The 17,380-nt window shown below is 43.7% G+C and overlaps 1 protein-coding gene across 9 annotated transcripts in view; it reads left to right on the top strand.

The window, feature by feature from the left end:
* Positions 1-6,437: 6,437 nt before the first annotated feature.
* The window catches only part of SAP130 (Sin3A associated protein 130), a 75,555-nt gene continuing 64,612 nt past the window's right edge, over positions 6,438-17,380 (top strand). For 2 of the 9 annotated variants that reach the window (XM_029225135.1, XM_029225134.1), the window contains exons 1-4: positions 6,438-6,610; positions 8,236-8,353; positions 15,706-15,941; positions 16,656-16,814. In XM_029225135.1, coding sequence (XP_029080968.1) covers positions 8,242-8,353; positions 15,706-15,941; positions 16,656-16,814 — 507 coding nt within the window. In that variant the 5' untranslated portion in view covers positions 6,438-6,610; positions 8,236-8,241. Of the gene's footprint in view, positions 6,611-7,276; positions 7,454-8,235; positions 8,354-15,705; positions 15,942-16,655; positions 16,815-17,380 lie in introns of those variants that run through there. The other 7 variants (XM_029225133.1, XM_029225132.1, XM_029225136.1 and 4 more) reach the window with 5 other exon arrangements.

Here is a 17,380-nt window from a genome sequence, read left to right as displayed (position 1 = left end):
GCGCGAGTGAAGCGCCAGGCCGGGCCCGACCGCTATCTATTTTAAATATAGCAGTGTGTACATGTCAGTCCCAAACTCCCAATCTATCCCTCCCCCCACCCCCAGTAACCATAAGTTCATTCTCTAAGTCTGTAAGTCTGTTTCTGTTTTGTAAATAAGTTCATCTGTATCATTTTTTTAAGATTCCACATATAAGCAATATCATATATTTGTCTTGGTCTGACTTACTTTACTCAGTATGATCATCTCCAGGTCCATCCATCTTGCTGCAAGTGGCATTATTTCATTCTTTTTAATGGCTGAGTAATATTCCATTGTGTATATGTACGTCTTCTTTATCCATTCCTCTGTCGATGGACGTTTAGGTTGCTTACGTGCCTTACCTATTGTAAACAGTGCTGCAATGAACGCTGGGGTGCGTGTATCCTTTCAAACCATGTTTTTCTTGGAATATATACCCAGGAGTGGGATCGCTGATTCGTATGGTAGTTCTATTTTTAGTTTTTTAACGAACCTCCATAGTGTTCTCCATAGTTGCTGTATCAATTTACATTCCCACTGACAGTGTAGGAGGGTTCCCTTTTCTCCACACCCTCTCCAGCATTTGTTGTTTGTAGATACCTTCCCACTTTAATTTCTAATTGTTTTCTGATTATAAATAAAAATGAAAGTGATTTTTTAAAAAAAGAATCATGACCCCCAAATAGATAAATGTTGGCAGTGGGCAGAGATGGGTGGGGAGCCAGAACAAAGTAAATTAAGTAGGGCATTCCTGCCCAAAGGACACTAAAGGTCATCAGTGAACTTAGGATATGTGGCCCAGACATGAGCCCCATTCCCCAGGACAGCTGGTGATTCAAGGTTCCAGCCCCCCATTCCCTGAAGACTCACAGCTGCTCCTCTTCGTCATTCACGGGGCTCCCTCTAGAGGTCAGAGTGTGCTACTGACATGATGGCCAAGTAGGGCCCCGCAGCACAAGGTGGATGATCTCTCCCACAAAGCGGGTGGAGGGAAGGAGATTTAGTATGGTCCTTGTCCACCCCTGGAAGGTATCATTCTTTTCTTTGTGGGAGTGTGGAATTCCCCCCAGTGTTGGTCAGGTGGGTGAACCAAAATGGGAGTGCTGTGTGCTTGTGGAAGACAAAGGGAGTGAAGATCCCAGTTATTGTGAATTGGCAGACTCCACGCTGTGGGGAATGGACGTGCTCCATATGGCCACTGATGGCGGGCAATGGAAATGTGGACCTCTTGGGTCTGGAGGGCCTTGTATGGGGCTACAAATTCAGGTCATGGGCTGGAAGTCTAAATAAGAAATGAAGCAGTGAGGGAAGTCACAAAAGTAAGTCAAACACCCTCAGGAGGCAGGAACAGGTCCACAGGGCCTGGGACTGAAGGTTTCCCATTCTGTGCTGCTGATGTTATTAGCTGGTTTTCTAATGGCCACAAGCTCCTTCGGTGGCCAAGACACCTTCTTCCCACTGGTCCTCAGCAGTCCAGAAGTTGTAACCCTGTGGGTCAGTTTCCTGGGCCGAGGGTCAGGGTAGGGCCACTATCCTTGGGCTGCACTGCAAGAGCAGAGGTGTAAACACAGAGGCAGCTTTTGGGAAGATGTCAAGTCAAAGTTAGAACCAAAGAAGTCCTCAGTTAAAAGAAACTGGTCAGAAGGAGAGTCTTGGTTATAACCAAAACAGTGATAGTGGAAAGAAACAGATAAGAAAGGACTCAGATGAAATGTAACAGAGGCAGGACCTGGGTCTATAAAAATATACCTGTAGAGATTTTCTTAACCCGTTATCTGTCACAGACCCCCTTTGACAGTCTTGTGAAGCCTATGGACCCTTCTTAGAAAAATGTTCTTAAATGCATAAATACCTAGGGATCCTGGGGAAAGAAATTATATACAAACATGGTTATTATCAAAATATATTTAAAAAAACAAATTTGTGCATCGTAATACATGTGCTCCTTTATTAATATATTAAATAACAAACTAATATACTTTCAATATAGGAATGGTTGCAATTTGTGTTTTGAGATAGAGTTTGTGTAATGTGATATGAAAATATACGTGATTTTAATTGGTGACAAAGTTACAAGTACTGTTAATATTACCAAAATCTGTTACTTCTATTTACAGTGGAAGGAAATGGTAATTTTCAGGTAGGCATTAGTGAAAATAAACATGTACCTTCTTCCTATCCAAGTTCACACCCCTGTAAATTCTGTCCACAGACTCCACTCCAGAACACTGTTCTAGAGTCATTTTCATAAGGAACCCATTTCTTCTCCTTAGCGCCCTACCCAGGAAAAGTGGAGCTACGGTTTCTCCAGGTTTGCCTAGTATAAGGTTTTAGTTCAATTGGCTTATATCAGAACTGGGAGGCAAAATCCTTCATTTCTTCCAGCTCAATGTTTTTCAAACATTTTGACCTACAACCCATAATAAGAAATGCATCTTGCATTGAGACCCAGTGCACATACACACAACTGAAACTAAAATTTCACAAAACAATACTCTACTATATGTAGTATACGTACAGTACATAGTTTGCTAGGGCTGCCATAACAAAATATCACAGACTGTAGGGCTTAAGCAGTGGAAATTTATTTTCTCACGGTTCTGGAGAATGGAAGTCCAAGATCAAAATGTCGGCAGGTTAGCTTACCCTTCCCCCTCCCCATATCCTCAAGTCTATTCTCTAGTAGGTCTGCGTCTTTATTCCCATCTTGCCCCTAGGTTCTTCATGACCATTTTGTTGTTGTTGTTTTTTAGATTCCATATATATGTGTTAGCATATGGTATTTGTTTTCCTCTTTCTGACTTACTTCACTCTGTATGACAGACTCTAGGTCCATCCACCTCACTACAAATGACTCAATTTCGTTTCCTTTTATGGCTGAGTAATATTCCATTGTATATATGTGCCACACCTTCTTTATCCGTTCATCTGTTGATGGACATTTAGGTTGTTTCCATGTCCTGGCTATTGTAAATAGAGCTGCAATCAACATTTTGGTTCATGACTCTTTTTGAATTATGGTTTTCTCAGGGTATATGCCCAGTAGTGGGATTGCTGGGTCGTATGACAATCACTATCTTTTTAAACTTGCTGTAACAAGTTTAAAAAACTTGGCTCGTTAAATATCCTGAATGTGTCAAAATCATGTTTCTCTATTGTTTCAAATTTAGCTAAAAACTAAACATAACATAATACAGTCAAGGAAGTGACATATCCTCACCTTTGCCATATTCTACTGATTAGAAGAATGTCACAGATCCTGCCAAATTCAAAGGAAAGAGATTACACAAGGTCATGAACCCCAAGAGGGGGACCATGAGGGGTCATCCTAGAGTCTGTCCACCATACACACTCTGGAGGAGACAGAGTCTGAGTTTGGCCTAGGTAATAAACCAGATGAAGGTAATAAAAACAATGAATGTGAGTGAGCTCAAAAGCTTCACGTCCTTTACGTGTGTAGCTTTTAACAACTACACAATAAGATTGAGATAAGTAACGGTACTTTCATTTTACAGATGAGTTACCTGGAAGGAACTATATTTCCCTGCCTGGGGAGTTGGGCCAAGGGGAGTATCTGAACCTAGAGGAACCAAAGAGTCAGTATCATTAGACGACCCAGGCTCAGGCTGAGAACCATCTGGGTTCAGCGGCAGAGACCAAACAGAGCTTCACCAACACTTGCAGACCATCCACTGACATTTGACTGACCACCACAGGACACTTGCATTGAGAACTTACTCTCTTTGTTGGCAGAGGGCAGTAGTTATTTGTTCTCTTGGTAACCACCCAGCAGATGTTATGCCTGATGGTGTCTTTGTTCAATCCATCCAAACTCTCTTCTGTGCACACTATCTCCAAGAACCCAAGATACTAATAAGCCCCCGCAACTGGCGGGGGGCTTGAAGACCTGAGAAGTGTGGAAGGTTCAGCCTGGTTGGGGTACAAGAAGGCTGTCTTCAGCATGCCAAGCTCAGGGGATGGGAATCCTAAATCCTAGCAACACAACCATAGGTGAAGCATCTATTTTCCTTCAAGTATCCACTACATGAGGGACTAGAGACATAAGTGAATAAAGCAGAGACTGTCTCTAGTAACTAAGGAAAATTCGGATTTCATTCATGTACTACGGATGTGTTTGTGATTATACCCAGCAAACATTTATTGAATCCTTCCTGTTGATGGGAGATATAAAGATGAATAATTTCTCTCTCCGCCTAATCCAGGAAGAATACATCGTAGATAGATTAGTACTATAATAGAGGGACTGAAGAAGTGTCCACGGAAGTATCCTGTAGGGCGGGGGGGAAGGAGAGGAATTTCACGGAAGGCTTCTTGGAGAAGATAAATCATTTCCTTTGCAGTTAGGCATTGTAGAAATGGCAGCACTCTGCTACATAGCTGCTGGAGAGTGAGGCCTATATAAGGCAAGGCTTGAGCAACACCCTGGAAGCCAAGCTGTGTGGAGAATTGGTGGAAACTATGGTTGAGAGAGTACTCAACCATACTTGAGAGGTAGGAGGGACTGAATTATTAAGGCCTTTGAACTGGGTTTACGGGTTTGGAATAGATTTTGAAGTCATTGGAACATCATGGGTGGAAAGAACAGATTCAGAGGAATGCTTTAGAAAAAGAACTCTGCGGAGGACAGGTTGAGGGTAGGAAGAGATTTGAGTGAGGCAGTGTTAGTATAAGCCAGACAGGAATTAATGACAGGTTGAGCCGAGGCTACGGAAGCAACTGGAAAGGAGGTGCAGAGGTCCATAGGGTGACCCTGGGAGATGGAAGAGTGGAAACCAACAAGAATTAAACCAAAGGCAGAGAAGATGGTGATGCCATTAACCAAGCCCAGAAACAAGGGGGAGGAGTACACAGGTGAGGCAAATCAATGAAGATGTACGATATGTTAAGTCTCAGGGGCTTGTAAGACATATTTGTGGGACTGTAGGTATACAGTTCAAGAGAGAGTTATCTTGAGTTATCTTTATCACCACGCAGACAAAATATTGAGTCATTTTCGAGAACAGTATTTGAAACTGTGAGAGTGCATTAAACTAGTTAGAAAGATAGTAGAGCATTGAGAGAGGGCTGGAGAGTGCTGTATATGTGAGAAAGAAGTAGTAGAAAGCAACTTAATAGGGACAGAAGTAGAATCAGGAGAGAGTGTGGTTCTGGTGGCCAAGGGAAGAATTTTTTTTCCTGAGCATAGCCGATTTACGATGTTGTGTTAGTTTCAGGTGTACAGCAAATTGCTTCAGTTATAGATATATATATCTATTGTTTTTCAGATTCTTTTCCCATAGGGAAGCACATTTTAAGGAAGAATTACTGTTGGTAAACTAGACAAGATGAGAACTAAGCCAGGACCATTGGGTGAGGTGAGTAGGTCACTGGCAACTTTGGGGAGCAGTCTGAGAAGAGTGGCAGAAGCAGAATGGACTGCCTAAGGAGAGAGGAGGCTAAGGTATATCACACCAGTTACTTTTAGGAGAAATTTGAGAAGGGAAGAGTGTGAGAAAGGAAAGTGCCTTGAGGAAGGAGAGCAGGTATTTGAGACATTCTTGTAGCCACGAGCTACTCTTTTCCTCGCAAGAACACAGCTGTGCACGACAGGAAGAAGGGATGTGAGCCCCATTTATTTCTTAACACAAAACTCCAGATCTAAATTACCATCTGGGAAGGGAGGAGGGGGACATTAACTCTATTGTCAGATTCAGATTTTGCTCCGGCAGCTTTCGCTAAGTCTACTGCAGCTGTATAAACTCCATCCCTCCACCCCAAACAAAACAACAAAACACCACCGCCTCCCTCAGCTTCTTCGTAATCTGGAAAAACCGAGCAGGTGCACCGTGCCGGAGTCCTGCGCCAAAGGCCCCTCTCCGAGCCGGCTTTAACCCGAAGGTGCTCGGCTCCCGAGCGGGTCCGGCCTGGTGTGCAGCTCCCGACGCGGCGCGCCGGGCGCAAACCCGACAGAGTCGCTTCAGTTCCGCCCACCCGATCTCCCCACGATGCTCAGGCTTTGCGGGCCGTGGCCTCTGTGGGGACATCAGGAACAGTCAGGAAAGCCCTCGGCCCTGCCTGCAGCCCCTTCGGCCCGCTGCAGTCGGCCTCCATTACCTTTTCCCGCGCCGCACCGCCCTCGGGAAAATGAAACCTTGTGGCGTCAGCTGAGGCAAAAGGGTATGAGCTTTTTACTAGGTAAAGAGAAAATGCAGAACCGACTTTACACAGCAAAGGGGTGTGTTGCCCCAGCCCGGTCGCCCGGACGCCCCGCCCAGGCCCGCCCTCTCGGCACCTGGGACTACATTTCCCAGAGGCCTCAGCGGCCCCCGAGGGGCAGGCCCGTCCGCTCTCCGCTCACACTGAGCGGTGACTGGCTTCTCCGGAGGAGGGCGGGGCCTACCCCAGCCAATGGGTCAGAGGCTCGTTACGGCGGCGGAAGCAGCGGCGCTGGGCTGAGGGGGGGGGGGCAGAGTGCTAGCGCCTCGGCGGCAGCGGCGGGTCCGGGAGCCCGAGGACGCCGGCTCCACAGGCGGAGAGCGCACGAGAGCGAGCTCGAGGCGGCGCGGCGGCCACTCGGCGCAGCACTCAGGTAATGGCGGGACGGGCGCCTGGGAGCGGAGGGGAGGAGAGGGGAGGAGACGAGGGGGCGGGGCGGCCGAGCCGGGCTGCAGCGTCCTTCCCGCTGCGCGTCCCCGGGGAAGGGCAGCGGTCCCTCGTCTCCTGCGGCGCAAACCTGAGCTCTTTCGCGAGCTGAGCACGGCTTTTGGGCCGGCGGCAGAGGCCGGGTGTCCTGTGGCAAGGAAGGGAGAGGCGTCGGGAGGGCTGGGCTGATTCGGGCGTGGGGGCGTGGCGGGCGTGGGCCTTGGCGGGGAAGCTGAGAGGCCGGGGGAGCGCGGGCGGGCGGGCGGCCCAGGGAGTTTGGCTCCTGGAGCAGTTTAAAGTGACTCTCCACATCCGGGCCCTGCGCCCGCCGCTTTCAGACCCTGACCGAGGCGGGGCCTCCGAGCTCCCCGCCCCTTTCGCCTGCGGCGCTTGTCTGCCTCTGCCATTGGCTCAGCCTCGAGAGGTTTGGGCTGCTCCGGCGAGGCTCGCGCCTGATTGGCTGGCAGTCGGCGGGAGGGTGGGGCGGGATCTCAGCGCGCAGGCAGCGTTGGATTGGTGCGGGCCCCGGACTGACGCGCCCGGCGTGGGGCCAATGGGCGGGCGGGGGAGGTAGGGGCAGGTTCGGGGGAAGAGGACTGGAGCGTAGCGGCAGCCGGGCAGCGGGGGTGAGCGGGGCCGGCGGGGCTGGACAGCGGCGGGCCCGAGGCGGGCTGCGACACGAGTCGTCCCCGCGACCTCGGAGCCCAGCGCTGCCACCGAGATGGGTCCTCCGCGGCACCCCCAGCCCGGCGATGTGGAATCGGGAGGGGCGGGCGGCGGGCGGCGGCAGGTAAAGGGCACACTGGTCCCGGGACTCCTCAGAACGCCTGCCCCCCTCCCCAGGGATGGAGTCTCAGAGACCCGGAGTGTCTGGAGACCTGTGTTCTCCGATCTCAGCGGGGGACTTCAGGGTGGGGGCAGGATTGCGGGCGTATCGGGGATATCGGCTCCTGAAGGAGGAGTGGGGGTCGATTTTAGGGAAAGTGGTGAAGGTCTCGGTTCCCTTTGGCTCAGTGGGGCTCTGTGAAAGGGGCGGGGGAGAAATCCGTCAATGGAGGCCTGTGCAGGAAAGCGTTTGGGAATTCCTTTCGGATCAGGTCTTGATGGAAGGTTTCTGATCCCTTCTTAGGACAGGGCATCTGCCTCCGATTCCTCCTGTGACACACTGATGACAGTTCTGTTCACCTTGGTGTGAGGCTTAAGTCTTTCAAAGGCACATGCCATTTGTCTTGAAACTTTACACAGAATTATATATATTGTGTTAAGATCTGTCACGTGGATGTTATACACAATGCAGTGCCGACTTTTGTGGCAATCCACAGGTATTGGGGGGCGGTGTCATAATATCCCCCAGCACCACATAAACGATTTTACCATTAATTGAACCTATGTACATCAAAAGCTTAAACAGTTTACACCATTTCTGCACTATATATTGAACACAAGTATCATTTTAGATAGATGATGCTACATTTGCTTTTCTAAGGGAAGATGTAGGTACTAAAAATGCTTTACTTTCTCATTGATTCTAATATCAGAATCCAGTAATAACCATATGCCTATGCACTGCAGGTGGAAATGAGTTCTCAACAGTTTCCTCGGTTAGGAACCCCCTCCACCGGGCTAAGCCAGGCTCCTTCACAGATAGCCAACAGTGGTTCTGCAGGATTGATAAACCCAGCTGCAACAGGTGAGATGTGTGATATTTTTCTATATTGCTTCCTGCTTTAAAAATATTGCCAGTTTTCTAATTTAAAAATTAGCAAATTCTTTGTGGGATTTTAGTAAATACTAGGTTATCAAATTTGAAAAATGGATATATTACAGTTCTAATTTAAATAGGGCTTTCTTTCTTCCTGTTTTAACCACTTGATTCACATGTACAGAGTGTACATGAAACTTACAGTGAAGCACGCCTACAAGAACATTTTTTTTAATGTATTAATGTGTTCTTATTTAATTAAGGCCCAGAGGTGTAATAATAATGCCATGAGGGATGCAAAGGTGTGTAAGGCGTAGGTCTTGCCTTTCAGGAGCTTACTGTATAGGAAAAGAGATTTTAAAAAGATGTGTATACGCACATATATGCAACTTGGTTTTTAGTTGTGTACTCTTTGAATGCTGAAGATCAGTGGCCTCAGCTGGTGATGATTTTGCCCCCCAGGGAATATTTGGCGATGTCTCGGTACACTTTTAGGTGTCACAAGTAGGGGGTGCTCTTGGCATCGGATATTTAGAGGCCCGGGATGCTGCTAAATACACGACGTTAAGCAGGACAGCCTCCAGCCCCACAGCAAAGTATCTAGTCCAGTCAGCAGTGCTGAAGTTGAGTTACTCCTTCAAATAATTCTGTATTCTGTGTATCAAGTGGAAAGGTGGCATTGCGAAGTGAAGTAAGGTACTCCTTTTTTTATTCCTCTTTCTTTACAGCCTGATTTCTATGTTCCTCATCATGGTAAATGGTACTTACCATCTACTTGTTGCTCAAACCAGAAACTCAGGCATGGTGTTTAATTGTTCTGTCTTTGTCTCTCACCTGTGAGCTGTGGCCTCCTTCCTATTGCTTCACCTCCTTCCTGCCAACTTAGTTTTTGTTACAAATTTATTTTAGTCCTCTTTAGACTTAAAGTAACTTTAAGCTACTTTATTCCTCCTCCTTAATAGTGGCTGCTCATATTTTCTGAACAGATGATAAGTTCTCAGCCTTCTTGACCTTGGGGCTTTACACAGTCCAGTTTTGTTTTGTTTGTTTGCCACAGTCTTTCTTCTTCCTTTGCACACTTATTTATCTGGCTAATTCTTTGTTCTTCCTTGAGGTTTCCTCTCAGATGTCACTTTCTCTGGGAAGTCTTTACTGACTCCATCATCCACAGCAACACAAGGTCGGGCCTCCTCCTAGAATGAAGGCCAGGACCTATCTGTCCATGCTTCTTTGTATATGCTATCCTTGCTACAGGGTAGAGGTTAACAAATTCTTATAGCGCCACTTCAAGTTCCTGACCCCTTAACAAAGATTTTTGACAGTGTTTTATCTTTTGTATGAATTCACAGCGGAATTTTTTTTTTTTTTTTGGCCAAGGTGCATGGCTTGCGGGATCTTAGTTCCCTGACCAGGGATTGAACCCAGGACACAGCAGTGAAAGCGCCAAGTCCTAACCACTGGAGTGCCAGGGAATCCCCACAACAGAATAATTTAAAGGAGCATAGCTAAAGAGAATTTTTTTTAATAGAAATCCATTTTTAATTAATTTATTTTATTTATTTATTTTTGGCTGCGTTGGATCTTCGTTGCTGCACGCGGGCTTTCTCTGGTTGTGTCGAGCGGGGGATACTCTTCATTGTGGTGCACGGGCTTCTCACTGCAGTGGCTTGTCTTGTTGCGGAGCATGGGCTCTAGGCGCATCAGCTTCAGTAGTTGTGGCTCACAGGCTCAGTAGTTGTGGCTTGAGGGCTCTAGAGCGCAGGCTCAGTCACTGTGGCACACGGGCTTGGTTGCTCCGCGGCATGTGGGATCTTCCCAGACCGGGGCACGAACCCGCGTTCCCTGCATCGACAGGCAGACTCCCAACCACTGCGCCACCAGGGAAACCCCAAAAGAGAATATTTTTGAACATCTATTTGCAAGAATTATACTGCTCATTAAAAAGGGTATCAATTAGCAATAATTGCCCTCAGACTTTGTTGAGAAGGAAATCATTGACTTAGACCCAAATTGTCTATAATTTTACTTCTGAAATGTGTATGTTGTTTCCTTCAGTTGCTCTTAAAAAGAAAATAAAAGTTTTCCTTAAGTAGTTAGATGTTTTTCTATATTTCCTGGTGCTCTTATTGGAAGAAGTAAGTTGGGATCCTACGCATGTCAGGATTTCAAGTACATGTTCACAGTACAGAAGTATAGATTACAACCGTTCTCTTAACCACTGCTTCAAGGTTCTTTTCTGATAAAAATAAACAACTTCAAATACCTAGAAGGAAACGATACATAGTTGCAAAAAGAGCTTAGTGGAAAATGGTCAGTGCATTATATCTTAAATGAAAGTGTCAAAAATCAAAGTCTTCCTGGACAGATAGGTTTGGAGGAAAGTTATGAAGTTGTCCATTTCCTTTAAAATTTTAATTAGGGGAAAATCTGGGCAGTGGGGAAGGTTAAAAGTCAGTTGATAATGGAAAGACAGAAGTAAAACTCTTTATTCACAAGCATCACGTATACAGAAAATACTAAATGTTTTTTAAAAGCTGTTGGAACTAATATGTGAAATTACTAAAGGTTGCGGGATAAAAGTTCAGTGTACAGAAATCAATTATATTTCTAAATACTAGTAATGAATAGTGAAATTTTAAAAATGTCATTTACAGTATCATTTAAAAAAAAAACCATAAAATACTTAGGAATAAGTTAACAAAATATGTGTATGACCCGGGGTTAGAAAATGATGTAAAACATTGCTGAGAGAAGTTAAAGACCTAGATAAATGAAAAGATCTATCATGTTCATGGATTGGAAAACTCAGTATTTTCCTTTACCTAAAAGGGATCTGTAGATTCAAATGAATCCTAATCAAATTCACATCAGGTACTTTTCTAAAAATTGAATCTAAAATTAAATCTAAAATTTATGTGAAAACCAAAGGACCTAGAATAGCCAAAGCAATTTAGACAAAAAAGAAGAAAGTTGGGGGACTCCACTGCCTTACTTCAAGACTTGGTATAAAGCTGCACTACTCAAGACAATGTGATATTAGCATAAATCACTGGATCATTGGTACAAACTAGAGGATCCAGAAATAGACCCACACATAATGGTCAATTGATTTTTGATAAAAGTACATAGATAATTCAATAGGGGAATGATAGTCTTTTTAACAAAATAGTGCCAGAACACCAGAATATCCATACGAAAAAAAATAAAGCTTGGCCTTTACTTCCACTGTGCACATAAATTAACTCGAAATGTATAATTATGGACCTAAGTATAAAACTTAAAATTTCTAAAAGAAAATATAGGAGAAACTGTTTGTTACCTTAGAGTAAGTAAAAATTGCTCAGGGCACGAAAAACATTGATTATAAAGGAGGCAACTAATACACTGTACTTCATCAACATTAAAAATGACTGCTCTGCAAAAGACACTGTTAGTAAAATAAAAAGGCAAGCTACCAAATGAGAGAAGACATTTGTGATAAATGTGTCAGCAAAAGACTTACATCTGGAATATATAAAAAACTTGTAACTCAATAGCAAAAAAGGCAAACAGCTTGTGTTTTTTTGTTGTTAGTTTGTTTGTTTTTTAGGGATGAAATATGTGAATAGACACTTTACCAAAGATGCTATATAAAGGCCAGATAAACACAAAAGATATTCAACTGTATTAACTCCTCAGGGCAATGCAAATTAAAACCACAGTGAGAAACTACTATACACCCACTAGAATGACTAAAACAAAAAGAGTGACAATACCGAGTTTTGACGTGTTTCTCGAGCAAGCAGAACCTGTGCATTGGTGGGAATGCAAAGTAATCCAGCCACTTTGGTAAGCAGTTTGGCACAGTATGTTAAAAAATTTAACGTAAGCTTACCATACAACCCAGCAGTCTCATTCCTAGGTGTTTACCCAAGATAAATGAAAATATGTGTCACACATACAGTGACTTCTCCTTCAATGTTCATAGAAGCATTATTCATAATAGCCAAACCCTGGAAAGAACCCAGATTTTATCAACTGGTGACTGGATAAGCAAAGTTTGGTTTAATCCATACAGTGGAATACTACTCAGTGGTAAAAAGAAGCAGACTAGCGTTATAAACAGTAACGTGGATGAACGTCAAAAGCATTTTACTGAGAGAAAGAAGCCAGACCCAAAGGACCACATACTGTGTGGTTCTATTTCTATGAAATTCCAGAAAAGACAAAGCAGTGGTGATAGAACCATCAATAGATCAGTGGTTTCTAAGGAGTAGGGGTGGGAGGGAGGGAATTGTCTGCAAAGGGGCATGAATGAACTTGTTAGAGTAAGGGAAATGTTCTATGTCATGATTGTGTTGTGATAACAGTACTGAATACATTTGTGAAAATTTAGTTTTATACAAAAAATTAGTAGATTTTATATGTAAATTGTACCTCAGTTAATAAACCTGATTGATTAAAAAATGGACAAGATACGAACATATACTTCACAAAGGAAGATGTATATGAATGGCCTTTGGTCACATAAAAAGAAGTTCAACATTACCAGTCAGCATGGAAATGTTAATTAAAACCACAATGAGATACCCAGTACACACCCACTAGAATGTCGGTGTGTCAAGAATCCGTGAGGATGAGGAACAACTGGACCGCTAATACACTGCCGGTGGGAACATGAGATAATACAACCACTTTGGAAAGTACTTCGGCAGTTTCATATGAAGTTTACCATTTGACCCAGCCATTCTGCTCCTAACTTGTTGGTGAGAATGTAAAAAAAAAAAAATCATTGAACTCTCTTTAGAATAGCCATTTTATTGTATGCAAGTCATACCTCAATAAAGCGGTTTTAAAAATCAAAATTTTTAAAAATCTGAATGACCTAGGAGAAGGGTCAATGTATAGCAGAATATAAAATATATTAATCTTTTCTCCCAGCACTTTTTTCCTGCAAGAGAAAATTTCTGATTTTTTTTCCTGAGATCATTGAACAAGGACTCAGAGTACATATGGATATTTATTCTAGAGTTGTTGACAATAGCAAAAATTTGGAAATAGCGTAAAAGCTCATCGATGATATAATGGTTTAAAAAGGTATAGTACATCTATTCAATAGAATTTCATTTAGCACTTTTGAAATGATGCAGTGTATATTCTATATTACTTAGCGATTCCACTCTAAGGTGGAATCCAATAGCAATGGAAATGTTCACCAAAAGTCATACACATGAATAATTACTAGCATTCCTATTCATAATAGTAAAAAAAAACCAAAAAACCTGAAAACTAACTGGGAGTAAAATGGGTAATTTGTGATTTATTCAAGCAATGGCATACTGTACTGAGAATGAAGGAGCTATGGCTACATGCAGTAATATGCACAAATCTTATACCTATAAGTGAGAGAGACAAGAACCAGGTACATTTGTTATGAGTATATTTATATAAGTTCAAAAATAGACAACAGTAACCTATAGTTTTAGAAGTTAGCATAGTGAGTATCATTGGGAGGTACAGTGACTGGAATCAGGCTGAACAGAGGGTTTATGGGGAAGCGGTAGCATTCTGCTTGTTGATCTCGGGGCTGGTAACTCGGGTGTATTCCGTTTGTAAAAGTTCATTGAGCTATACATTTGTCTTTATGAAGGTTATAGTTAAATAAAAAGTTAAGTAAATAAAAACCCGCCTAAGATTAAAGAGCTGAGAAGTGTCTGACGTTTTACCAAAATAGTAACTTGGTGCCTTTAGGGGATAGACTTTGGGAGCAGCTTTACCTTCTTTATAGTTTTCCAAGTAATTAAAATTTTTTATGTAAGTATAATCTTTATGTTCAGAAAAATAATGTCAGTGTTGTTTTGGGAAAATGATAGTGCAAATTAATATTTTCACAGACTCTCCTCTTTCATTACATTAGTTCCTTGATTTTTAATAAATTTTTTAATCATTGTGTTCTGAATTCACAGCATTTTTAAATTTATTTTTAGTTTTATTTATTTTTGGCTGCGTTGGGTCTTTGTTGCTGCATGCGGGCTTTCTCTAGTTGTGGCGAGTGGGGGCTACTCTTCGTTGCAGTGTGCAGGCTTCTCATTGCGGTGGCTTCTCTTGTTGCAGAGCATGGGCCCTAGGCGCATGGGCTCTAGAGCGCAGGCTCAGTAGTTGTGGCGCACGGGCTTAGTTGCTCCGTGGCATGTGGGATCTTCCCGGCCCAGGGATCGAACCCGTGTTCCCAGCATTGGCAGGTGGATTCTTAACCACCGCGCCACCAGGGAAGTCCCAGTTCCTTGATTTTTTTAACTTAATTTTTAAATACGTTACGTGTTCTCGTGGTCCAAAATTCCAAAAGAAAAAAGAATATACACTGAAAAATATCTCTCCTTCCTGTCCCCCACTCATCCACTTTCTTTCCTTTCAGGCAACCAAGATGCTTTGGAGATACGTTATCCATATTCAAATACAAATGTATTTATATTTGTGTGTATTTTATTTACTTTTTCTCTGTTCTGTACTTTGGTATTTTCATATATCTTTTTCACAATATATATATATAATACATTTTCCCATAAGAGTACCTAAAAAGCTTTCTTGTTTTATTTTTATAGTTGCATGGTAGTCTGTTGTGTGAGTATACCATAATTTATATAACGAGTCCCCTATTGATGGACGTGTAGGTTTTTCGGTTCCTTTGCTAGTATAAAAATACTGAAACAGATAACTTGTACCTGAGTCATTTTACACACATGCTGTGTATCTATAGGGTACAGTCATGCAAGTGGAATTGTTGAGTCTCAAAGGGTGCATGCATTGTAATAATGATAGAGCTTTACTTGTTCACTCTGTAGGGATTTGGACTGAGAAATTGGTTACCTTTTTTTGGGGGGGGGGTGCACCACACAGCATGCAGGACCTTAGCTCCCCTACCAGGGGTCAGACCCGTGCCCCCTGCAGTGGAAGCATGGATTCTTAACCACTGGACTGCCTGGGAAGTCCCCAAGTCACCTTTTTAATATTAGGTTTTTATAACTTTTTAAATAAATATTTTAAATGAAATTGTCTTATATCTTATATTACAATTTCAAGTATTTGAGGTCATTCTAGATAGTTTTCAGGCCCTTTGTTCATAGGAGTAGGAAATTACAATCTTTAAAACAAGTCCCGTGTTCCATAGGTGTGACTTTCGAGTTTGCTCTCCATCAGGGGAATTTGATGCCCAAGTTTTCCTTGTTAAGAAAATCTCAGAAGGAAACGGTCAGTTTATCAACCCTGCAACTTAACTGCAAGCGCCACTCTTACATGTGCTGTTATGTTATTTGATATTGGAAGGGCATGACACGCTGTTTCACCCTTCATGTCTTCACTAGTCAACGATGAATCTAGTCGAGATGCTGAAGTCACTGCCAGGGAGCACGTGGGTTCCAGCAGCTCCCTACAGTCCCGTGAAGAGAAGCAAGAGCCTGTTGTGGTAAGGCCCTATCCACAGGTGCAGATGTTGTCTACACACCATGCTGTTGCATCGGGCACACCTGTCACAGTGACAGCCCCGCCAGCACATCTGACGCCAGCAGTGCCACTCTCATTTTCGGAGGGACTTATGAAGGTAATGGAGAGGTTTAAAATTTCACATTGAACGACAGCTAAAGACTGGCTAGTATTTCTGACAGTGCTCACAGAGTCTTAGGCTGTATCCTAGGATCATAGCTTTTTCTTTTTGACCTATCAGTTCAGCTCCTCTCTGTAACTCAGAGTTGCGCTGTTCTGCAGTGCCTAGTCTCGTGCCGCTGGGCAGTTGGCATCACAGGATCTTTTCTCGTACCCATTTTGACGTTGATTTTATTTCAAGTTATGGGCGTGCTAGTGTAGCTTTTATCTTGGAGTGGCACTCTTCTCCAAGGCTTTGTTTTGATAGCTTGCTAATTTGGGTGTATCAGAATATCGCCTTGTGTATTAACCATATGGATATGTGTCAGTTACTGGGAGTTTTGTTTACTTCCAGCCAAACTTGGGAGGCGGCACGGTATAGAAGAAAGAATGTGGGCTGTGAGCCATACAGATCTGGGCTTTATTCCCAGTTCTAGTTTTTACTGTCTGTGTGGCTTTAAGCAAGGGACTTAGCCTTGCTTTGTATGTTTCCACATCTGTAACATGGCAATGCTAGCACCTCAATGGAGAGGCTGTGATGCTAAGAGATAGAACATGTGAGGCTTCGGGCATCCTTCCTGGCGCTCTCCAGGTTTGATTTGTGCGCGTGTGTGGAATGAAGGGCATCGCTGGAAACGCTGTTGATCTGTGTCGTGTGGTTTTCTGTTCGCAGCCGCCCCCGAAGCCCACCGTGCCTAGCCGTCCCATTGCTCCTGCTCCACCTTCCACCTTGTCACTTCCCCCCAAGCTTCCAGGGCAGGTTACCGTTACCATGGAGAGTAGCATCCCTCAAGCTGCAGCCATTCCTGTGGCAACAATCAGTGGACAACAGGTTTTTTTCCTCTTAATTTGCTGATTTTCAAACTGAGATGCCAAACTGTTGATCATTATTTACTGAATGCCAGCAGTACATTAGGCACTGGACTAAATCAAAAATTAACTGGTCACCGGTATCTGCAAGGGGACAAGAGGAGAGTGGACAGAGAAGGATGGCCTCGGGAGTGAGACCAGTATGCACAGTGGTCTTGTCATTCGGCCCGTACGTAGTGGGTATCTGCTGTGTACGAGGCACCCCCTGCAGTGCGAGAAGCAGATCTAGATAAGACAGCCCGTGACCTTGAGGAGCACAGGAGTCCGGCTGTGCTTGGTTACAGGCGCAGAACTCCAGTGGGCTGAGGACAGCCTTACAGCAGCAGTGCTTCTCTAAGGCTGTTCTCTGAGGACGGTGATGTGTGTCTCTTGGGCGACTGGCGGGTTCCCTCAGCAGCCTACCAGTTGTGAACCTTTATTTTAAAGTCTCATGTTTTAACTTAATTTTTTTTTTTGAAATTGCAGTCCTCCTCCATAATATGTATTATTTAAATATTTTAAATTACTTACCAATGAAAACTGAATCTC

The sequence above is a fragment of the Monodon monoceros genome, unplaced genomic scaffold (genome assembly GCF_005190385.1).
Source record: "Monodon monoceros isolate NGI ecotype Baffin Bay Population unplaced genomic scaffold, NGI_Narwhal_1 Super_Scaffold_16, whole genome shotgun sequence".
Lineage (NCBI taxonomy): Eukaryota > Metazoa > Chordata > Mammalia > Artiodactyla > Monodontidae > Monodon > Monodon monoceros.
Note: the sequence above shows the minus strand (reverse complement) of the source record. Positions and strands in the feature narration are given on the sequence as shown.